We start from the raw sequence: 25,171 nt of genomic DNA, 5'->3' as shown, positions 1-25,171 counted from the left end.
GGGCGTGCAGGAGACAGTCAATTAATAATTCTCATTCTTGCCCTCTCCCTTCCTCTTTCTGAAATCCATTAAAAAAAAAAAAAACATTAAAAAAGAAAAAAGGGGAGGCTTTGGTCCTTAATTTTTACTCATCTGGAATTACCTACTTATGTCTAGTATAATAAAAGAGAGGCAGCCTGGATTCGAATCTCAGTTCTGCTTTTTAACTGGGTGATCTTGGATAAGTCACGTAATGTCTCTAAGTATCAATTTCCTTATCTGCAAATGTGAATAATAATGTATTATCCAATCCTAGTAGTCACTCACTAAATAATAGTTATTACTCTTAAAACACATATGGTTTGGCACGCTAGATAACTATAAAATATTTATCTAATCTCATTTACACGGTCAGTCTGCTATTCTATAGCCCATCTCTATTCTATAGTCCCCTTTTTAGCATCATCTTCATTTCTTTTAGCATCATCTTCATTTTCATTACCACCTCCTACTAAGACTTCATTTGATCTTCATCTCATTGACTCTTCCAGATGTGTATCAATGTTTTCATTTTAAAGCCAAGGAAAATGAGGCTCAGAGTAGCACATGTCTCAAAAGTGGAAAAACCAGGCTCAAATTCATACATCTGAATCTAAGGTGCATGCTCTCAGTCATTCTGCTATGATGTCTCTCCCCACACTTCCCACCCCCAATCCTATTATAATCTACTCTCGTGGGGTCTAAAAACCCCCTTAAAGTGCTAACTGATACTACCCAATGGTGTCACTATTCCCAGGGAAATGTATTTGGAGATGAAAGGAAGAATAACCAGACAAACCTTTCTCATCCAAAGCAACGGGGCCCAGATGCTGGAGAAGATATTTTAGGGCAGGAACAATCAACCCAGCACCCTTCAGACTGCATCAGGTAAGAGCCCTTCTATCAACAGCGGTCTGGCCCCATTCTTGCAGTCCAATAAGCACCCACCTTCTCACTGTCATTTTCAGTGAATTTATTCAGCAGCCGGGTCCGCTGTTGCCCTCTCAGGTTCCGCAGGAGGGAAGCCAGGATCGAACAGACATGCTCTGGGTTGGGAAGGAGGAAAGAGAACATGCTGTGGTCAGAGCAATAATTGTTACCTCTTCAAGCTTGGTCTGGTTCTATTGAAGGGAATAAGGAAGCCTTCCCTGACTGATGCTATTGATTAATAAGACAAGAACCTAAATTGTGTCATTGGAAACTGAACTGATCATCACGTACTGCCCAGAAATGTATTCAAAAGGGATGATACTTTCAAGGCCAACTTGAACAAATGAATCAAAACTAAGTTAGAATCTCTATTTGGCCTGGAATTAATTGATTTTTATTGTCCACAACAGAACTTCAAACTAATCCCCCCTTTACAGAAATATTGTAACTTGTAGACACAGTATGAATACTGGCCATGAGATGAGCATATAATGTCTAAATAAGACATGTTTATCATATTCTCAAATTACTTATCACTTTCTGAAGTAAACAAATATCCCAGAATCAAATAAGAAATATGATAGGGCCCCTGCAACCACTTACATTCTGGTGCAGCTAAAACCCCCACTTTAGGTTTAAAGCAGCTGGAACAGCAAGTACTTCAAAAACGGTAATAACGCTTTTTGAGTTCACATAACCCCTGAGCTTTATTATGAGATACTATTCTTCTACCCCTGGGAAGAAGAGGGTAATTGAAGGGTATACTAAGGCTTCAGCTGTAATTTTTTAAAATCAAGAATAATGACCTTGGAAAGGAAATGGCAAAAGTCTACTCATGGAAAAATGGCCAAGTTTATTTTGAAATAAAATGCACCTGGTGTGGACAATACTATAGATATTCTATTTGATAAGTGACTGAAGGGCATCTTCAAATGCCAAAATTACCTTGGGTTTTCTCAAAAATCAATTGACTGTTAACTAAAGACACAAGTAAGCATTCTTATTGTAGCATAGATAACATTTTGTATTTGTTTTATTTCCTCACTTGTATCAGAAGCATTCCCCACCTCTTCATTTCCCTATTGTCTTAATGCTGGAGTTATTTAGTCCTTAGACTATTTTCTACCCACACTCACTTCCATGGGGATCTCATTTAGTCCCATGGTTTTAAAAACCATTTACATGCTGACAACTCCCAAATTCATTTTTATAATTCAGTCCTATTCTCTGGATGCAGACTCATACATCCAACTGCCTGCCTGCTCTGTCTGTTTGGTTGTCCAAGATCCTTTAAACTGAAATGTCCCAAACCAAGCTTTCGATCTTCCTCCTCAAACTTGTTCCCGTGATCTTTCCCATCTAGTTAATGGCAGCCAGGTTCTCCAGCCAGAAACAGTAAAGATACTCTTTTTTTAAAAATATATTTTTTGATTTTTTTTTTTTTTTACAGAGAGGAAGGGAGAGAGATAGAGAGCTAGAAACGTCAATGAGAGAGAAACATCAACCAGCTGCCTCTTGCACACCCCCTACCGGGGATGTGCCTGCAACCAACGTACATGCCCTTGACCGGAATCGAACCTGGGACTTTTCAGTCCGCAGACCGACGCTCTACCAATGAGCCAAACCGGTTACGGCTGAGAAACAGTAAAGATATTCTTAATTCTCTTGTCACATGAACCACAGGAAACTTTGTCAGCTTTACCTTCAAATTATATCCAGAATCCCATCTATTCTTACTAAGGCCCTACAGTCACTACTCTGGTCCACACCACCATCATCTCAAGCTTGGAATATTTAACAGCCTATTTGTGGGTCTCTCTCTGTTTCCACTCTTGCCCTCTTTGGCCCAATCTCCATAGAGGAGTTAGAATGATCCTTTTTTAACGTAAAGTTGAATCCCAGCATTCTTCTGCTTAAATACTTTCCAATGGCTCCTCCACTCGCTCCGCCTAAATGCTGTCTCTAACGCCAGGCATGCTCCCCGAGCCTCTGCTCTTGCCATTTCCTCTGCCTGAGATGCTCCTCACCAGATTATCTGCACGGCCTAACCTTCAAGTCTACTTTTACTCAACTGTCATCTCCTCAACGAGGCTTTCCTTTGACTACCCTATTTAAAAACGCAATGCCCAACATTATCCATTCCCCAAGTCTTATCTCTTCTCTTTTTCTTTAGCATGCATTATCTTCTAAAATACTATGTTTACTTATTTATTTTGTTCACTGCCTCTCTTCAATTAGAATATAAGCTCCACAAAGGCAGGGATTTTAGTCTGTTTCAGTTATTGCTATGTCCGAGGTCCTGGCACATAGTAGGTACTTTGAAAAATACTTGCTACATGAACTCTCTCGATAAAAGTTTTTGGTGGTAGGGGTGGAGGTGGGGAGGGGGGGGGGGGGGAGAAGGGGAGCGAACAGAACCAACCAACCATTCTTGAATTCTGGATATCTGAAAAATGCCTTCAAAGAGATTCACCCTTTTGTATATTTTTTTTGCATTTGAAATTAGTGGAGCTACCATTTTCAATAAAACGAGAGGCCCAGTGCAAGAAATTCGTGCATGGGTGTGGTCCCTAGGCCTGGCCGGCAATCAAAGCACAGGCGTCTGGTATGATAGGGCTGGTCCCAGCTGACCTCTGGGCCCTGGGCAGCACCTGGGCCCCTGTGTGCCCCCCTCCACCTCAGCTGGGTGCCTGAGTCCCTAAGCAGAGATGTGATGAACGTGGCCAGATGCCCCAGGCCTGGCCAACAACGCTGCACAGAAGTTGGGCGGGCAGCATGCTTTCCCCTGTAAGCTGTGGCCTGGCTCACTGGGAAGACCCTGTGTGGGTGTGGAGCAGGGGGCTTACCTAGCATGTGAGCCCTGGCCTGCAGGGGGAGGTTAGCAGGGGGAGTGAGAGTGACACTCCACATTCTCACTGCACCTCCACATTCTCACTGTACCTCCATCCCTGTCACCCTGCTCCTAGGTAGCCTGCGAAAGGTCACAGAGCGTCATCAATGCCCCTTGGTGGTCAGCACACGTCATAGCCAGTGGTCAAACGACCACCCAAGGGGACAATTTGCATGTTAGGCTTTTATTGGATAGCTCTAATCAGTAGATTCAATTTTTTAAGTATAAAGTTTTTCTTAAAATATATCTTCATAAGACCCAGTATCTCTCAACTTTTGTGTAAATCTGGGATTGAGGTGGTGTAATCTCCATCTTGAACAAAAGGAAGGGAGCAGCAAAGGGTACAAGGTAGAGTGGACAGAACAGGCCCTGTTTTCACAGGAAGGTAAACAACATTATGAACCTAGGGTAAGATCAGTGAACCAAGACAGCTCAATACAGGCGAAAATGTAAGATAAGAAAGGGAGGCCTTTGAGATACCCATCAGGGAAAGTCCTCTAACCTCGGTATGCCAAGGAGAGAAGACTAGAGGAAGGAGTGGGGGATACATCAGTTCTGCAATTTGGGGCCAAGCCAAGTTAGATATAGCTCTGATCTCTTGAGCTGGTAAACAGACACATGACAGGCCATAATAAATGCAGTGAATTCTAACAAGCTCAGTGCTGAAACTTTGAAATTAGCATGACAACTGGTAACAATTTCCATGAATATACAGGACCATTTGACAAACATAGAGGAAAAAAGTTCTCATAGATTATCTGGGCCAAGTCTCTCACTGTATAGGTAAAAATATTGAGGCCCACGGAGAAGAGACTTGTCTGCACAGCTAATTGGTGAAAGAGGTAGAACTAAAACTTCAGATTGTTCAGTCAATCATTTACTAACCACTTTTTTCTGTGCCAGGCAAGTACTCAGTGCTCAGGGCCCCGGAACAAACAACACAGTATCCCTATCCTTAAGGTATTCTTTATTTAGTGGGGTAAACAAAATGATACCTGGTAATTACAGTGCAGTGTGACAAGTTCCTTCCGTGAGGTGGGCATAGGAGACTTGAGGAGCACAGAATAGGGATACCTGACCTAGGAGGATTCCCACTGGAGGTGACAAATAAGCAAAACCCAGCCATAGCCAACAGCTAGGCAAAGAGGAGAGAGCATTCCAGACAGAAGAACAATACATGCAAAGGCCAGTGTAGATGGAGTGTCACATACAAAGGGTTGAATGGGGAGGGGAGGGAAAGGCAGTAAGGTGGGCAAAGGCCAAATCATGAAGAAAAGTGACAATAACCCACCGCCAAATTTTAAGCTGTAGAGAGACAAGATTCCGAGTTTATACCAATTCTGGCAGCTATACTAGTATTCCTTTTAGAGATCAGGATCAGGAAAATGTTTTCTTCCTGATGAATTTTTTGTGCTTATCAGGGTTCCCTTTTTGCCGTGGCTATTAGAAAACTCAACCACAGGAAGCAATTTCTTATTGATGACCTCTAATCTCTACCAATGCATTTTTAAAATAAAAGCAATGGTAAAACCAAACTATACAAAAGTTATAAAATAGACTCAACAAATACTTACTGAGCATCTACTAATACATTTCTTTTCCCATACTCCTCTCACTACCCTATTCCTCTCTCCCAAGAAAAACAATCTATGAAAGTATACTGTGTACATTTTCAGAGAAGAAAGTTTAATATATATATATTTCCCATATATTCTGTACTATATCTTTCCATATCAGCACACACTTTTTAAAAAAATTCCATTGAATATAATTTTAATATAATTCCACTGAATCTTGTCATAATTTAATTTGTGCCTCAATCTTTGGTATTTTAGGTGGTTTCCAGTTTTTGGTTGTATTGTTTTTGCTATTAGAAACAATGCTGCAATAAATATTCAAGTATACAATTTTGGCAACTTTTGCATGTATATTCTTAGGGTGAACCCCTAGCAGCGGAATTGGTGAGTCAAAAGATACTGATATATAGAATGTTAAAAGACACTAATACTTCCACTCTCTCTGTCTTTCCAAAAGGCTGTATCAATGATGTTTCCACTCCACACACAGAATAGAAAGAAGAGAAGTATGGAAGAGAGAGAGAGAGAAAGAGAAAGAGAGAAAGAGAGAGAGAGAGAGAGAGAGAGAGAGAGAGAGAGAGAGAGAGAGAGAGAGAGTGTGTGTGTGTGTGTGTGTGTGTGTGTGTGTTTTCCCATATCCTCACTCAGACTGAACATTATTCAACTTAGAAATTATGACAACCGGATGGATGGGTGAAAAACAGGATCGTCTTTTGATTAGCATGTTTTTGTTCTTGCCATGAATACGGTTAAGCACCTTTTCTGATGTTTACTGACCATTTGTAATGCTTTCTGTGTGAATTGCCTGGCCTTATCTTTTGCCAATTTATATTTCTATGAGCCCCTTATAAATTAAGAATATTACCCTTTTGTCATATATATTGCAAATATTTTCTCTTTTGACAAATTCTTATTCAAAGCTAAGATTTAGTAACACCATATTGTTTTGCTATAAGCTGCTTCAAATTCTTATTTGAAAGTAAGTAGGGCACAGTAATAACTGTCACCATTTTTATTGTGTATCTATGACGGTAGGCTTATTTGAGTCTGTAAACAATTTCCCCATTGTTTCCCAATCCTCACTACTCAGCAAGAGAAAGGTACTATTCTCATCTCTATTCTATTAATGTAGAGTCCAAAGCTGAGAGAAGTTTTTAAGTTATGTAAGTCATGTCCTTGAATATGTGTATAAGCTTAGACTTGAACCCAAATTGTCTGACTCTGAACTGTAAGCTTTTCATACTATATTACATGCTTCATACATATAAAAGGTAATCATCAAAGCTTTTAAAGGAAAAGAGACCAGAAACTAAACCATGCAAAGACTGAAAACCTGCTTCATGCGGGGCTGTGTCCAAAAGATAGGCACTATGTAAATTTAAAAAATATTAAACAGTTTAATGAAAAGAAAATGAAGCAAAGGCCATAAGGAGTAGGATGTCAATAACAACCTCCCTCTCTCTTTTACTAAATTATTCTTTCCAGAAGCAATTTCTACCAGAGTCCAAATAAAGAAGAGACTTTGGATTTTAGGCAGTTCCACAAATACGGAACTTCTCAAACATTTTCTCTTTTAATCTTGCTGATTAAGAAGGATGAAAAAGAGCTGGAAAGAGAATGTTTTTTATATACCTCAGTCAGGGAGTGGGGCACAGAGAAGGGATCGGAACCGTAATTCTCAAAAGGAAAATGTAATATACAGAAGAATCCGTTTTAGGGGGCCACTAGATCATATTAACATGTATTTCCATAGCTTATCCCAGCCTGGAGCAGGAGATACCTTAATCAATTGCAGTGGTATTCTAAGAGCAAAGGTCATTTACCTATTTGTTTGGGATTTTAAGTAAAGTACAGCTTGTCAATTCCAGGAGCCCTGAAGCTGCCTATGTTCCTTCCATCTGTCTCTCTGGGTGTTAGGGGTGGCCATCCATCCCCAGTGCCTGCCAGATAGGAAAACATTTCAGCCACCCCAAGTTTTACACACACACACACACACACACACACACACACACACACACACAGAGTTTCATTAGCCACTAATAAATGTAACTTCCCTAGGAACAGATTTCAGCCCAAGGTGGTATCAATTTTTCAAACACCAAAAAGATGGGGAGAGCTGCTGATGGGGAGAGATGGGCATAGAGAGCAGGAGAGATAACAGGTTTATCTGCTGGCCAACACTGCTCAGCTACTCTGTCATTTCGATAGGATAAAATGGAGGTGAAGGATAGCTATGGAGTAGTCAACACAGACCAGGTAAACATAGTGGATCCACTGCAGAGAACAACCTCTCCGGCAGGGCCCAGGAAGAGCAGAACACGAACACACAGCACCACCACTACCACCACCACCCCCGGCCTCCCACCGATCCACACCCCCTTCAGAGAGGGAAGGCCAAGAAAATCTACATTTTCAAGTCACTAGGTACAGAGGTAGAGGCCTTGGTAGAGTATTAGAGAGGAAGTCCTGAAATTGTGCCAGTGTGAACCCCTGCCTGCTGGGTGCCCTGCTCAGTAGTCAAACAACTGGCTGCCTCGGACACTGATTAGTGAAATTGCCTTAAGAGAGGTGGCTCTGGACCACTCTTCCCCCAATTCAAATCTCTTCAGGGCCTCTTAAGGGTAATTAGCAATGGGTTAGACTACTGGTTATATGCTAAAAGGTTTTTTCTCTAGGGTCAGTTAAGAGTTCTGTTATTTCAGAGCAGGGAGGAGAACTAGAAATCTTAGAATTCAACGTCTCCAGAGTTCTGAGTATAGAAACAATAGTCCTGATAAAGCATGTTATTTTCTTTGGGTCAAAAGTAACTTTGTGGGCCACTGGAATCCAGATCTACTGACAGACCCTTTTGAGAATCTGATGGATGCTATGCCTGCTATCTCTTCCAAAATATATATACTAATGTAACATTTCCATGAAGTTTTAGAGTGTTCCATTTGGGAGAAGGCTCCTTGGTTAGGAATCCATGATCTGTATACCCAGATCGGAGGTCTTTTCAGAGTAGCACAACTAGACTGGCAGTCACTCCAATCAGTCTCTGTGTTTATTTTTTATTATTATTATTATTATTATTATTATTAAAAATAGGATGGATTAGAATTTCCCATCACATTCTTTAAAAAAGTATGGCCCAACTCATATACTTGTTGTCTACAAGAGACCCATCTCAGAACAAAGGACTCACATAGACTGATAGTGAAGAGATGGAAAAAATTTTTCAGGCAAATGGAAATGGGGGGAGGGGGAAGGGAGAAAAAAGCCGAGACAGCAATACTGACAATATAGACCTGAAAGTAAAGGCCATAAAAAGTGATAAGGAGGGCCACTTAACTAGTACTATAGGGAGCAATTCAACATATATGCACCCAATACAGGAGCACCCAAATACATAAAAACACTTCTGGAAGATATCAAGGGAGAGATTGAGAGCAACACAATCATAGTAGAGGACTTTAATACCTCATTGACACCACTGGACAAATCCTCTAAATAAAAAATCAGCTAAGAGAAACAGCAATCCTAAATGACTCACTAGATCAGATGGAATTAATTGACATCTTCAGAACATTTTACCCCAATGCTAAAGAATGTACATTCTTCTCAGTGCACATGGGACATTTTCAAAGACAGACCACATATTGGGACACAAAGACTCTTCAGATTCAAGACAACAGAAATCATATCAAGCATCTTCTCAGATCACAATGGCATAAAATTAGAAATCAACTACAATAAAAACAATAAAAAAATTAAACGCTTGGAGGCTAAATTGCATGCTATTAAACAATGATTGGATTACCAAAGAAAACAAAGAAGAATTAAAAAGCATTCTGTAAACAAATGGCAATGAAAACACAACAACCCAAAATCTATGGGACACAGTGAAAGCAGTCCTGAGAGGGAAGTTCATAGCTCTACAGTCCTACCTAAAAAACAAAACAAAACAAAACAAAACAAAAACACAAGAAAAAATGGTAAAAAATTATCTAACCCTACAACTTAAAGAATTAGAGCAATAGAAAAAGCCCAGAGGAAGCAGAAGACAGGAATTAATAAAGATCAGAGCAGAAATAAATGACACACACACACACACACACACACACGCACGCACGCACGCGCGCACGCACACACACACACACACACACACTACAAAAGATCAATAAAACCAAGAGGTGGTACTTTGAAAAGGTAAACAAGATCGACAAACCTATAGCCAGGCTCATCAAGAAACAAAGAGAGAGGACTTAAATAAACAAAATCAGAAATGAAAGAGGTGAAGTTACAACTGACCCCACAGACATAGAAAGGATTGTAAAATAATACTATGGACAACTCCACTCCAACAACCCGACAACCTAGAAGAAATGGACATATTCTTAGAAAAATACAAACTTCCAAAACTCAATCAAGAAGAATAAAAAACCTGAATAGACCAATCACTACTGATGAAGTTGAAGTAGTAATAAGAAAAACTTCTAGCAAACAAAAGCCCTGGTTTGAATGGCTTCACAGAGGAGTCTTCAAAAAACATTCAAAAAAGAATTAAAATCTATCTTCCTCAGTCTATTCCAAAAAGTTTAAGAGGAAGGAACACTTCCAAGTTCTTTCTATGAAGTCAGCATTACCCTAATCCCAAGACCAAATAAAGAGACCATAAGAAAGAGAACTATAGGATATCCCTGATGAATATAGATGCTAAAACCCTCAACAAAATTCTAGCAAATCGGATCCAGGATTACATTAGAAAGATCATATACATGACCAAGTGGGATTTATACCAGGGTTGCAAGGCTGGTATAATATCCCCAAATTAGTAAATGTGATAATATCATATAAACAGAGAGACAAAAATCACAATCATATCAATTGATGCAGAAAAAGCATTTGACTAAATCAATACCCTTTCTTGATAAAAACTCTCAGCAACATGGAAATAGAGGGATCATACCTCAACATAATAAAAGCCTTATATGACAAACCTACAGTCAACATCACACTCAACGGGAAAGAACTAAAACCATTTCCCCTAAGATCAAGAAACAAGACAGGGATGTCCACTTTCACCACTCCTGTTTGACAAAATACTGAAGTGCTAGCTATAGCACTCAGACAAGAAGAAGAAATAAAAGGCATCCAAATTGGAAAAGAAGAAGTAAAACTGTCATTATTTGCAGATGACATGATATTGTACATAGAAAACCTTAAAAACTCCATGAATTTGGCAATGTAGCAGAATACAAAATTAACACCCCAAAATCTATGGCTTTTTTATACACCAACTAGAGGCCTGGTGCATAAATATGTGCATGGGTGGGGTCTGGCCGGCCCCACCCCTGATTGGGGTGTGTGTGGTGCAATGGGGGGATGGGGGGGAAGAAGGGCCACAGGCAGTTGGATGTCTGGCTCTGCCCCCTGATTGAACTCCTGGTCGAGGGTACAATTTGAATATTAGCCTTTTATTATATAGAAGGATAATGAACTCACAGAGAGAGAAACCGAAAAAAACAAACAAAAACAATTTCATTGACCATTGCAACAAAAAGCCCCCACTAAGATACTTAGGAATAAATTTATCTAAGAAGGTAAAAGACCTATACTCTGAAAACAACAGGACATTGAAAAAAGAGATAGAGGAAGACATAAACAAATGGAAGAATATACCATTTTCATGAATTAAAAGAATAAACATCATTAAAATGTCCATACTACCCAAAGCAATTTATAGATTCAATACAATCCTCACTAAAATACCAATGGCATATTTCACAGACTTAGAATAAATTTTCCAAAAATTCATATGGAATAAAAAAAGACCCTGAATAGCTGCAATAATCCTGAGAAAGAGAAACAAAGTTGGAGGGATCACAATACCAAATACTAAGCTATATTACAAAGCCACTATTTTCACAACTGCCTGGTACTGGCATAAAAACAGACATATAGACCAATGAAACAGATCAGAGAACCCAGAAATCGACCCCAGCCATTATTCTCAGTTAATATTTGAGAAAGGAGGCAAGAGCATACAATGGAGTCAAGACAGTCTTTTCAATAAATGGTGTTGGAAAAACTGGACAGATACATACAAAAAAAAAAGAAACTAGACCACCAACTTACCATACACAAAAATAAATTCAAAATGGATAAAGGACTTAAACATAAGATGGGAAACCATAAAAATCTTAGAAGACTCCATAGGCAGCAAAATAGCAGACATATGTTATAGCCGTATCTTTACCAATACAGCTCCTAGGACAATGGAAACTAAGGACAAAAATAAACAAATGGAACTATATCAAAATAAAAAGCATCTGCACAGCAAAAGAAACCATCAATAAAACAAGAAAGCCCATTGCATAGGAGAACATATTTGCCAATGTTATCTCCAACAAGAGTTTAATCTCCAAAATTTATAGGGAACTCATACAACTTAACTAAAGGAAGATAAACAATCCAGTCAAAAAATGGGCAAAGGACATAAATAGACACTTTTCAAAAGAGGTCATACAGAAGGCCAAGAGACATATGAAAACACGCTCAAAGTCACTAATCATCCAAGATGTGCCAATCAAAACGACAATGAGGTACCACCTCACACCTGTCAGAATGGCTGTCATCAACAAGTCAGCAAACGACAAGTGCTGGCGAAGATGCAGACTGGTGCAGCCACTGTGGAAAACAGTAGGGAGTTGCCTAAAAAAATTAAAAATGGAACTCTCATTTGACACAGTAATCCCACTTCTAGGAATATATCTCAAGGAATCAGAAACACCAATCAACAAGGATATATGCACCTCTATGTTCACAGCAGTACAATTTACAATAGCTAAAATTTTGAAATAGCCTAAGTGCCCATCAGCAGATGAGTGGATTAAAAAACAATGGAACATTACACTGCTGTAAAAAAAGAAGGAACTCTTACCATTTGCAACAGCATGGATGGACCTAGAGAGCATTATACTAAGTGAATAAGCCAGCTGGAGAAAGATAAATATCACATGATTTTACCCATTTGTGGAATCTAATGAACAACATAAACTGATGAACAAAAATAGATCCAGAAACATAGACACATCAAAAGGACTGTCCGACCTCAGAGGGAAAGCAGGGGAGGAGGGGGGAGGTAAGAGAGCAACCAAATGACTTGTATGCATGCATATAAGCATAACCCATAGACACAGGTAGTAGGGGAGTGAGGGCATGTGCGGGGGGTGGGGGTGCGAGTGGCCGGGGAGAGATCAATGGGGGCAAAAAGGAGAAATATGTATTATTTTATTTTATTTTTAAAAATATATTTTATTGAGTTTCTACAGAGAGGATGAGAGAGGGATAGAAAGCTAGAAACATCGATGAGAATCATTGATCAGCTGCCTCTTGCACACCCCCTACTGGGGATGTGCCCACAACCAAGGTACATGCCCTTGACCGAAATCGAACCCAGGACCTTTTGGTCCGGAGGCCGACGCTCTATCCACTGAGCCAAACCGGTTTTGGCGACATATGTATTATTTTAAATAATAAAGAATTAAAAAGAGGAAAGTACAGTCCAAGTTTCAATATGTTAATACTGCCTCTCTCTGTGAGGAGAGCTATTTATGCACAAACAGGCTTGTTTACAACTCAGCCTGCCAATGTCCAATTGCTGAGAAAGGCATGGGGATATACTGAGAGGATTAACTCCTGAATCACCAACTAGTGAATTAATTAACCTTATTCGGAGCTTTAGTATCAGACAGACTTGGAGTCAAATCTTTCTTCTGGCACTTAGTAGCTGATTAGACTAACCATGATTAATCTCTGAGTCTCAGTTTTCTTATTTATAAAAGGGGCTATCTGTTCCATCTATGAAGTCCATTGTATCATATGAGATATGTGCATAGTAGACACTCAACAGATATTAGTTTGAGATCTGCTGTACTAAAAGAGTACCGAAAGAGTCTCTCACCTATGTACCTATCATAGATCACCTATAATCTAACTCCTTCCATATTGCACTCTGATTACATGTCCACCACTGAACATGGTTTCAGTCTGCCTGGATCATCTTAACTAGCTCCTACTGAGAAACATAGGAATTTAGCCCTGGCCAAGTAGCTCAGTTGGTTAGAGCATCGTCCCTACATGCTAACGTTGCAGGTTTAATTCCTGATCAATGCACACAGAAGAATCAACCAATAAATGTATCAGTAAGAGGAAAAACAAATCGATGCCTCTCTCTCTCCCTCTCTCATATAAAAATTTTAATTAAAAAAAGAAATATAGGAATTTAGATTGCTTTACTTTCTTAGCTGATAAAGCTATTTTCTATAATCCTAAAATGGGACAAGACCAACTTCATTCAGACTCCTTCCTCTCACAGTAAATTAAAATATTGTGCTTATGTATTGCTTATAAACCCAAATAATACAAGATTCTGGAAGACCTGCAGACAGCACTGAGGTGGGTAGTAGTAGCTATTTACTAGTAGGCTAAAAAGACACAGCACAGCTAAGCAAAGATGATCTTACCATTTATTACAAATAAATGTACTTGGCCATGGTAATCATTTATTTGCCTTTTGATCTTGCTGCAAGAACTGGAAACATAGCACATGTTCTGTAAAGGAACTGAAAGATACCTTCTCCTTCATGAGTTTTATAACTACGGGAAAATTAATTATAGGGTATGAGATGGTACATATAGCAACCACTCCTTTACTTGAACTTCTGTGTACCTCTTATGTACAGACAAAGTACCAAGGACTGCAGAGATGAGAGTAGACCGTCCACTTTAGAGAAGCTTATTGTCTTATGAGTAGGGCTAAGAAATACACAGGTACAGCCGAAACCGGTTTGGCTCAGTGGACAGAGCATCTGTCTGCAGACTGAAAGGTCCCAGGTTTGATTCCAGTCAAGGGCGTGTACCTTGGTTGCGGGCACATCCCCAGTAGGGGGTGTGCAAGAGGCAGCTGATCGATGTTTCTAACTCTCTATCCCTCTCTCTTCCACTCTGTAAAAAATCAATAAAATATATATATTTTAATAATAAATACACAGGTACAATAAAGTACATAATTAACTGGCATATGGAATATGCATAGCACATACGTGAAAGGCCTCTAATCAGCTGGGGATTGAGTAGGAAAAAGGAGGGAATGGGGAGGGGTGGCTATACAGATTAAAAATAGAAAGTCAGAGCTGGATTTGTTACATGGACAGGTGAGTGGCTGTGAGCTCTCAGCTCTAAGTTTTTGTTAGTAAAGTTGGTAGACATATAGAAGCCAGGATGTTGGGTTCTCTGGGCACATTTAATTCTGAAGCATAGACCTGGACCATATAGTCCTGAAGTCAGGGATAAATGGAATACTACTACATTAACAAGTCTCCTAAGGTGGGCAGTGGGATAGGAGGCGAGGAACAGAGGGTCGAAGGTGACAAGGTGCACAGTAACAATCCCTAAATGTGACGTCCCCATCCTCTGTGCCAAGTGAAGTGGCTCCAGATTCCAGAGATAGCCTGCTTGCATGTCTGTAGAAGTGCTGCTCCCATGAGATGGGGGCAGATTACATTTACCACAAAAGAAGAGGAGGCACCAGCAAGCTGCGCTGGGTCACAGGATAAAGCCTCTAGGGAATCTTTGGCAGAGAAACTGACGCTGAGTCATCCATCTCTAATAATAATAGCCCAGGGCCGTCATGACTGGATGGATGACAGAATACCTGGGTCCTGGTGGCGGCCGAAGAAGTCAAGCCTGGGTCCCAGCGGCGGCGGCAGCGGTGGGAGTCAGGCCTGTGTTCTGGCGGCGGCGGTGGAAGTCAGGCCTGGGTCCATCACCAGTTAGAAGGCAACTCAGGGTGAGGACCATCACCTCAGCTAGAACTCTAGATGGTCACCTGGTCTGGCCTGGCCCCAGTACCAACCTCCTCTCCCCTCAGCCCTCCCCACAGCTGGTGCTTGCTGCAGCTCCACGTGCCTTACTTAACCATCCCTTCCTTGCCTGTTCCTACAGAAGAGGCTGCATCTTTGTATGTTATATTCATATAAACTTTGTAATGTTTTGGAAAAACAGACAAACTAAAAACCAAACGATGACTGCAAGAATACCGCAGTCAACGTCTGGAGTCCAGCTCAGGAGAACGGAGAGAAGGGAGAATTCAGGGGACCCTGAAGTGGAACGTATCCCCCCCACTATGTCCTTTTACATTCAGGGATTGAGCTGAACTCGCTTTGGGGGAGGCCTGGCAAGAGTGACAGGTGTCACAGATGGAAGGATGGAGAATGGAGAGGCGGACACCCTGCTCGGTCCCTCCCTGGTGGAGCCAGGCAGATGAAGGCCGGCCAGTCTGGCCCACAATTGGGTGAGATAGCGTCCCCTGTGTTCACCTCTCACCCCATTGGCCCAACCACTTCCCTCAGCTCCGGCAGCCCTCTGTGTTCCATGACAGCACGCTCTGCCCTCACATGCTGCTCGTCCTAAATGAGAAGAAAAGAGCAGCTGGCCCACAGACAACCACACAGAAAGAAGGGCTCGTGGCTGGCGAGCGCAGTGGCAGTGGTGGGAGCCTCTCCTGCCTCCTTGGCAGGGCTAAGGAGCAGCGAGCCGAGTGGTAAGGAGAAGAGAGCAGGTGGGCGGTAAGGAGCGGTGGGTCCCGGCCTGTGAGAGGAAATTCCAACTGTTGGGAACGGGCCTAAGCCAGCAGGCGGACATCCCCTGAGAGGTCCCAGACTGTGAGAGGGTGCAGACCAGGCTGAGGGACCCCCCACTACCCAGTGCACAAATTTCATGCACAGGGCCTCTAGTTTACTCATAAACAGAATCCTACAAGGTATAAGATAACAGTGTTTGGGGACAGAAACAACCAGACACTGATCCTTTCCCCGAAGGTGCTTGAGTTCTATTCCATCTAAAATTACATGACAGAAGGGGATAGTGAAAGGGAAAGGCAGACACTACTAATGGAGAAATACTCTCCCAGGCAGAGGGTTTGGGAAGACTGGTAGGGAAGGTGGCACTTGAAATGAGCCTTGAAGTAGAGAAAAGGCAAGAGGAGAGCCCTGAAGAGAAAAAGGGCCATGAAATAAGGATATTCCAAGTAAATGGGCAAACTTGAAGCAAAGGCATTAACCTGGAATACACAAGGAATGAACCGAGAAACGAAAGAAGTAAGTGTGAAGGGAGGGAAGGGAGGATAAAGGTAATGAAACTGGAAAGGTGGAGGAAGGGTGCAGATATAATATAAATGCTGGACTGTGGGAAGTGGACCCTAACCAAATCCTGATGGCCTGGCATTTAGACACTGGCCAGCCTGGCTGGTTGGTAAATGAATTCAGGGCCTCTCCACCCACCCAACTTCAGAGACCTCCAGCAGCCCAAATGATTACTCTCTCTATATATATTTCAGCCCGAGTTCTATTCTTAGTAAAGAAATGGTCCCTGCACTTCAACCATCAGGGCCATGTCTTGGCAAGATTTTGCAGGGCTACTTGAATTCAAGGTCACGCTGCAGAGCTACTTTTGTTTCCACGGAACATCTAAGGCTATCAGCTCTTTTGTTTTAAGGAAATCACACGCAGTGTTCTTCTCTCATTTCTAAAATTAAACCATCTCTTTTTTATTGATGCCTACCCCCCCTTCCTCACCCCCACCCCTGCCTCGGGTAGCATCCTAGATAGACAGACATCCTGCTTTCTGGTAAGACTCTAGATGTGAACAGGGTGTTTAAAATACCCTAATTATATCGATCTTGACTTCAGCAGTGGTGTGTTAGAATACAGAATAATGTGCTCCATGCCTGGCACTGGCAACTGAAGGATCAGGAGGCTCTGTCAAATCAAGCCTTAACATCACACTCCTCTGCCTTTATTATTATTTTTCCCCTTTTACATTTCATTATAATGGACATCTGCCTGGCAGGAAATGTGGTAACCCAAAAGGAGTCACGCGTGTGTGCTCAGCCACTCCAGCTGAATATTGATGCAAGTCAAATCAAATGCTCTTCTCAAGACAGATGGATCTGTGTATCTATAAATAGCCCCTTTAACACATACACAAAATACATATATTCCTATTCTTACCAACATTTACCGAATCCTGAGCATGCAGCAAGCCCTGGGTTAGACTCTGGGGACTGAAAGAGGGAATAGTTACTGTAAACCTACTATGTGCCTATGTATGCTTTACACATGTTGCATAATTTAATTCTCATAACAATCCTATGAACATGTTCTATTATTCTCCTTATTTTACAGATAAGAAACTAGAGATTCACCTGAGAAAATAAATTTGCCTCCCAGGTTTCACAGTTAAAAGGCAACTTATTAGTTCTACGACAGTAAAACTTGATTATTTTCCTCAAGTGTTAAAAACACCCCAAAAATGTGTGTGTGTGTGTGTGTGTATATATACACACATATATATATATACACACACACACACACATATACACATATATATACGTGTGTGTGTGTGTGTGTGTGTGTGTGTGTGTGCAGGCATTCAACCACTAGTACTGCAAATAAAATCATGAAATAGTCATTTGATGAGGTTTTCAAAATAATGAATGCCTGAGGACTGTAGGGCGGTAAGTTCTCCCACGCTGCTGCACACATAGGCACATAGTAGGTTTGCAGTCCTGAAAATACTCTGCTACATGGCTTTCCCTAGCAGATGGTAAGTTCCTCAAAGGCAGGGCCCACATCTTATTCATCTCTACATCTTCAATATCTAGTCTTGTGCCAGGAGATTAACCACTACTAAGTCTGACATCCTAAAAACACTGTGGTACGAGTTAGCTGTGGGAGGTTTGTATAACCCCTGAGAGAGGGTCTGGAAGAGTCAAATTCTGAACAATGAAAAGGAATTTATCAGAAAGTCAAAGTGGGAATGGCATTCCAGACAAAGAACAAGAGGTTTAAAGGTTTGGAGACACGAAGGAGCACAACTTAGGCAAGGCTGCAGTGTGTGCGAGGGAATGGAAGAGGTGGGACGGAAATAAGAACCTTGTTCATTCAACTGAAGAGTCTGGACTTTATATGTGTACTGAAGAAGCAGAGTCAGATCTAGATGGTAACAGAAGTTACCATCACATACACATATGTGATGTATGTACACATATGCACATACACAATATACTACATCTGGGTATATGTAGCAGTGAATTAATTCTCCCTAAGCAAAAACTGAAACAGTTCATGATTTTTCAGAAAGAAGTCCAGTTTCCTTGCCCGCTTCTCAAGGGAAAAAGGGAAGTATGACATAAAGAACATTAGAGTAGAGTCAAACTTTGAGAAAAATCTTTTATGTGACTCTGAATTGTTCTCTTTCCACCCACTCTCAGGGCCTCAAAATCCTTGTTTCTAAAAAAAGAGAAGTGGCCTGGATGATTTCTAAGTTCTTCTCTGAATTCAATGGTAAGATTCTAGTTATCAAAAAAAAAAAAAAGATGTGAACAATTATGTAATGACCTAGGTATTTACTTTAAAGATAATGAAAACATGACCACTACTTGTAGAACAATGTACCTTGCAGCTCTGTTCATAATGGCCAAAAACTTAAAAAAAAAAAATAGTTGGTCCTTAGGAAAAATATATCCACTCAATGGACTACTACTTGATAGGGAAAAAGAACAAACTACTGATGCATACAACACAGATGAATCTCAAACACAGAAAGCTTTTCCCCGATAAACACAGTATGAGTCCACTCGTGAGGTTCTCGACAAGGTTAACCTAATCTCTGGTGAAAGACTCGGAAGAACGGCTACCTTTGTGGCAGGGGAGGGGGATGAATTGACTGGGGAAGGGGCATGAGGATAACTTCTGGGTGGGATAGTGTTCTGTACTCTGGGTGTGCACTCAAGATCTGCACATTTCATTCAATGCAATTTTATTTTAAGAACTGAACTCTAGGTTAATGATATTCATGTTTAAGGGTGAAGTGTTCTGATGTCTGCAACTTCACACATTAAAAAATAAAATGGATGGATGAGAGAGTGACAAAGCAAATATGATAAAATGTTAACTGCAGAATCTAGGTGGTGGATACATAAGCATTTGTTATATAGTTCTTTCAACTTTTCTGTTTGTTTGAAAATTTTCGTAAGAAAATGTTGGGAGGAAGAAGGCTAAAAAAAAAAAGAATGAGAGATGTGAGCTTGGAATATAAATGAGGAGATTCCTGAAGGCTATTTTTTCAAAGGTAGTTTTTAATATGTCTGTTGTTTAAAATTTTGAATGTATTTTCCTTTGAAATAGACACACTGAAACCTATTTAACCTAAAATATAGCCAAAATTAATTCAGTATTCTCAATTTTCAGTTGCAATGATATTCCACAAACACTGTTTAAACACCTACTGGATGCAAAGCAATATGATAGGTGTTGCTTTTGATTGACTTATTTCACAGTTTCCATGGGATTTTCCCCCCTCCTTTCAGAGTTCCAGCAGCACTATGGATTTAAGAAAGTGTTTACATGCCATCTTAACTAACTTACAGCCCTGTATGGTGGGAAAACGTGCCTTGCAGCAAGAAAGGGATATGTATGCTCAAGAAAAACTTCTTTCTGCTACGTAGTTATTCTCCAAGGGTGCAGAGAGAAAAGAACAGAATGATTGATGTGGCATCTAACATTCCCTCTCAGGGCTTGAGCCAAAAGCATGAAGTTCCTTAGGTCAAGTGTTCATATATCAAGGAAGGCCCATATCTCAGATAGGTTCAAAGAGAGATCCACGAAGCTTTAAGTACCTACCATGTGCATACACAACCATCTCCAGTAGAAAGTGATTCTGATCTAGTTTTCTCTGGCTCCTAAAATGTGAACCAACTCCATCAATCCAGTGGGATCTGGGAACAGTGCTGGTTCTGGGGAGTGCCATGGGGAATGAGCCAGCACCAGGGACTTCAGGAACTTTGAGACAGATGCATACCAAGTGGCAGCATTCTGACTAGCTGAGACTGCCAGCTTCCTAGCCAATTTCTCCTCCTATTTATTACTAATAGAATTCATATTTATTTGGTAATATGTCCAGCTTAAAAAGAAAAAGGAAACAAAACTGTAAGCTTCCCTTATTAAATGACCTACATGTAGGTATGACTGAGTGACCAACCCTGGTTTCGAGATTTAAGATGAACTGTTATTTGGGACTTATAGGAGGGAACATGTCCCCTTCGGCCCTACCCCTTCCTTTTTTTGTCTTCTTGTTTTTGGAATATAGACGTAGTAACTGGGACTCTAGTAGCCATCTGAAATCATGAGGTAATCCTGAAAATTGAAGCTGGTTACTTCAGTAGGTGCTCGCAGTACATGAGAAGCATATCCTGACCCTGTGTTATGGATGGTAGAATAGAATGGCAGAAGGAACTCGGGCTCCTGATGACAAGGAGAAGCTGCCAGTCCAGTCCCGCTGACCTCTGGGCTTATTTTATGTGTAAGAGAAATAAGCCTCTATGTGCTCTTATTTTGTTTAAAACACGATTGTTTCCAGTCTCTATTACCAGCAGTCAACTGAAATTCCTAACTGATACACTCATCCAGTAAATTCTTCTCTAGGAAATCCAAAGAGAAACTTTGCATCCTGAGCGTTCAGGTATTTACCTCAAGAAAGCTGTGTACAATCTCACGTGTCTTTGGACCAGCCACACATCCCAGGAGCAAGTCTTAGAAACAGGAATAACTGCTGGTGAAAGGCACATTCTTTTTACCCAACTGTGTCAAAGGGTTTCCTTCCAACACTTTTCCATTATATTCTGGAGAACCTGGCAGGAATGACAGCATTTTTTTTATTAACCCCCACCCCGTTGTGATGGCGGAAAAAATTGCCTGGAGTTTCAGCACCCGTTTTACCTCTGCATCCCCACCAATACTCACATCCCCGGCACCCACACCCCGCAATGCTCTGAGAACTGGTATGAGACAACCCGGGTTTCTGGCCACCTGACTGAGTCCTTTACTGAGTCCCTCTGATGAAGACAGCTGTACGTCAGGTGGGGCTGGTCAGTTTACTTTCCTATAGCATATCATTTTAGGAGTATTCCATTTAAATTGATTTAAAAAGACTCTGTGGCCCAGATGCTCTTTCTCAGGGGTGGAAAGCATATTATATACTCTCCTCTCACCACCCATGCCAACAACAACAACAAAACATAAAAAAGTATTTAGATCCTAAAATGAGACAATCACCCTGAATATTTATACTGTGATTTTATTTTTTCAAAGCATTCTTTTCAATTAGCTTACTGTATTCCCAAATAGTCCTAAAATGTTTCAAAAGCAATGACACAGTACTACCTAGATTTGGATACACCTAAGGTCAATGACAAATGCCAGAATTCTTGCACACTCTCAGTGATTTCGCTGCTATTCCAATTTCCCACTTTCCAAGTATCAACCTGCCTTGACGCAGGAGAGCTGATCATTACAGACCCAAAGCAAGGGAGGTGTTTTCACACTCCTCTGAAAGCCATCCCTGGATGTCTGTTATAGATTAGAAATTCAGTTCAGAAAAGAAAGAAAGAAAGAAAGAAAGAAAAGCCTGTTTCCAGGATGTTCGGGGAATGATCTAAACCTATCTGTTCACTACTTTCATCTTACCCACCAGGCCTGCCTTTGCACTCTTCAAACAGCCACGATGTCCTCCTCCTATTCTCCCTACATTTAGCAGCAAAGTCTCCTTCAAAGGGCCACAGCCTCACCAACTGTTGAGTTCCACACACTTCCTCCAGACTCCAGGGTTTCAGCTGATTTCTACATAAACCAGCAAACCCTTCTTGAAGACCCAAAGGAACCTTATGTTCATTTTCTTGAAGCCTGACTTCTTACCCCCTCTTCCCTCAGCGACACAGTGAAAGGACAAAAGGAATTTCCGTACTGCACTAACATTTCTTTCTTTTCTTTCTTTCTTTCTTTCTTTCTTTCTTTCTTTCTTTCTTTCTTTCTTTCTTTCTTCTTTTTAAAAAATATATTTTATTGATTTTTTTACAGAGAGGAAGAGAGAGGGATAGAGAGTTAGAAACATCGACCGGATAGAGAGTTAGAAACATCGACCAGCTGCCTCTTGCACACCCCCTACCGGGGATGTGCCGGCAACCAAGGTACATGCCCTTGACCAGAATCGAACAGGGACCTTTCAGTCCACAGGCTGATGCTCTTTCCATTGAGCCAAACCAGTTTCGGCAAACATAGCTCTTCCATTTCTGATTTAAGACTAATAAATTAAGTAAGCCATTATATAATCTTGTGCACACAAAAACTACTAGAAAAACACGCAGTCAGCCCCGTGAAAATGCTTCAGGATCATATTCTAACAGGATCAGACTTGTAATCAGGAGAGAAAAGATTCTGGTTAATCCTAAAAAACACACTGCATTTGTGAAGAAGGTTTCCATGTTCTGTTTTACTAACAGGATATAATTACCAATTAACAAATATGTGGAGTATTTTGCCATCATCCTTTTCTCACTAGCTAACCTTTCCAATATACCCAGCACAACCATTTTACAGCTGTACAAATAAAGAACTAAGAGCCTGAGAAATCTACATGCCTTTACCAATGGGACTTTATTAAGAGGGAAAAAACATCTTTTAGTGTTACATGCCAGACTACTGTGCTTCACATACAAATTCTCAATATTCATGACCACCTCTGGAGTAGATTATACTATTTACAGATGAGAAAAGATAAGGCCCAGAAGGTTATGTGTTTTACCCAAGTTCTCAGAGCTAGTGAGAGCCAGAGACTGATCCAACTCCTAGCCAGCTTCCTTTCCACGGCCCAAGCCAGCCTTTCTAGTGGTGAACTCAATTTACTAGCACCCAAGTTTCCAGGGTTGTGAGAAATAAGCATAGAGCCATTTTTGAGCAAAGCTATAAACTGAAACACCAAAGTCCCTTCGCTTTATACAAAACAGATGGTTTCAGGCAAAACTGACTTCAAAGTAATTTCTGTGAAACAAATCCTACTCGTCTACCATTATGGAGTTCAAAATGCATTCCCAAAGAAAGAATTCCCCTGCCTGCTTCATCATAAATATTTGGCAAAGGGGAATGGTGAACAGCCTTGGCAGATGCTGGGCGTGGTGGCTGCAAGGCAGCAGCAGCAGCGTGTCCTTGCTGGGGGTGGTGCTCCAGAACTCCCCGCAGCCTGGCCACAGGCTCCTCCCTTCTCAGACAGAGACCCCCACCTGGACCACAGGAATTCCTCCCTGCCTGGGAGGCCTCTAACACCACGTGGTAGTTCCTAGATTCTAGGTGTAGTAGAGTGGGAAACACATAGACACAGGGATCAGAAAATAGAGATTTTATTCTCCAGAATGACACTAATAAGCACAGCAATAATCAGAAAGGTAGTCTTCTTTTCTTGGACTCAGTTTTCCCAACTGTCTATCGAAGAGTCCTCTCAACATTTATAAAACGCTTCCATTTATGTCAGTGGTTGTCAATGTGGGGATGGGAGAGGAAGACTCCTTTCTTGTTCACTTGGAACAGTCATACTCACTTTCAATTGTCTAGTCTTCCTAACCTCCTCAGGGAAGATTTCCAAGGCTCTCCCAAGTAGACTGGAAGCCTACTTATTCCTTCATGACTTCCAATTGCAACTTGTACCTACCTCCTTATCACCTTTGTATTGTAATCATTTGCATGCTGTCTCCCCACCTTAGGGCGGGACCTGAGGTGGCCCACGGGTACCTCCCCGATCTAACACCTTGCTGGGCATCGTTAGGTGTTCAATGAAACTGGCTGAAGACTGAAGAGTGGATGGACTCACGGCAGAGGTCAGCTGAGGTTTCCTTACAGACAAGAGTTCCACAGAGACTTTCTAATGACACCAGTTCTGGGTGAACACTTCAAGATGAGTCTCTTATGTCATCAGGATGTGTTCAGTATGGGCACCTCTCATTTTAAAGCTTAATCCTAAGCTCATTACTTGTGAAATGCCTTCTGTAGCCTAGGACTTTGACAGAGATAAGACATGCTGGGGACACACATTTCCAAAGCTACCTCTTAAATAAAGTCCATCCTCCCCCAGGTGTGTCAGAAAGAGAGGGGAAGACGGCTATCAGTTGTTACGTAAGTACTATATGCTACAATAAATCAGAGAGGCAGACATCAATATTCTATTTTATAAATCTCTTCTACTCAAAGTGTGGTCAGAGGACCAGCAGTGGCAGTCACCTGGGAGCATGTTAGAAATGCACAATTTCAGCCCTCACCCTAGACTTAGTGAAGCAGAATCTGCATTTTAATCGATACCCAAATGATTTGTCTGCAATATAAACACGGAGAAACACTGTTATAGTTGAGAGATTTGGGGTCCATGATCTAATGAAGCTAATGAAGGGGCCTAAGGTTACCCAGCAAAAGTATAAACGAGGATTTGAACCCAAGTCTGAAAGGCATGTTCTGAAAGGCTGTGCTTGTCCCACTGCACTGCTTTTAAGAACCATAACAACCTTACAGCTTAGAAAAATACATCTACCTTATATAAAATATACAGTTGACCCTTGAACAACACAGGGATTAGGGACTTGACCCCCTCCCGAAGTCTAAAATCCATGTATAACTGTTGACTTCCCCCAAATTTAACTAATAATAGCCTACTGCTGATCGAAGCCTTACTGATAATATAAACAGTTGATTAACACATATTTGCAGATTATATTATATACTGTATCTTATAATAAAATAAGCCAGAGAAAATAAAATGTTAATAAAATCATAAGAGAAAATATATTTACAGTGTTTATTTTTAAAAAATCCATGTATAAATGGCCCTTCACAGT

The 25,171-nt window shown here is 41.0% G+C and overlaps 1 protein-coding gene across 1 annotated transcript in view; it reads right to left on the bottom strand.

Annotated features, from left to right (window-relative positions):
* Positions 1–25,171, bottom strand: part of CTNNBL1 (catenin beta like 1) — a 166,649-nt gene that overhangs the window by 24,430 nt on the left and 117,048 nt on the right. The window contains exon 12 of the mRNA XM_084888682.1: positions 967–1,064. Coding sequence (XP_084744808.1) covers positions 967–1,064 — 98 coding nt within the window. The remainder of the gene's footprint in view (positions 1–966; positions 1,065–25,171) is intronic.

The sequence above is a fragment of the Pipistrellus hanaki genome, assembly GCF_964339955.1.
Source record: "Pipistrellus hanaki genome assembly, chromosome: 6".
Taxonomy (NCBI): domain Eukaryota; kingdom Metazoa; phylum Chordata; class Mammalia; order Chiroptera; family Vespertilionidae; genus Pipistrellus; species Pipistrellus hanaki.
This window is presented reverse-complemented; position numbering and strand designations above follow the sequence as displayed.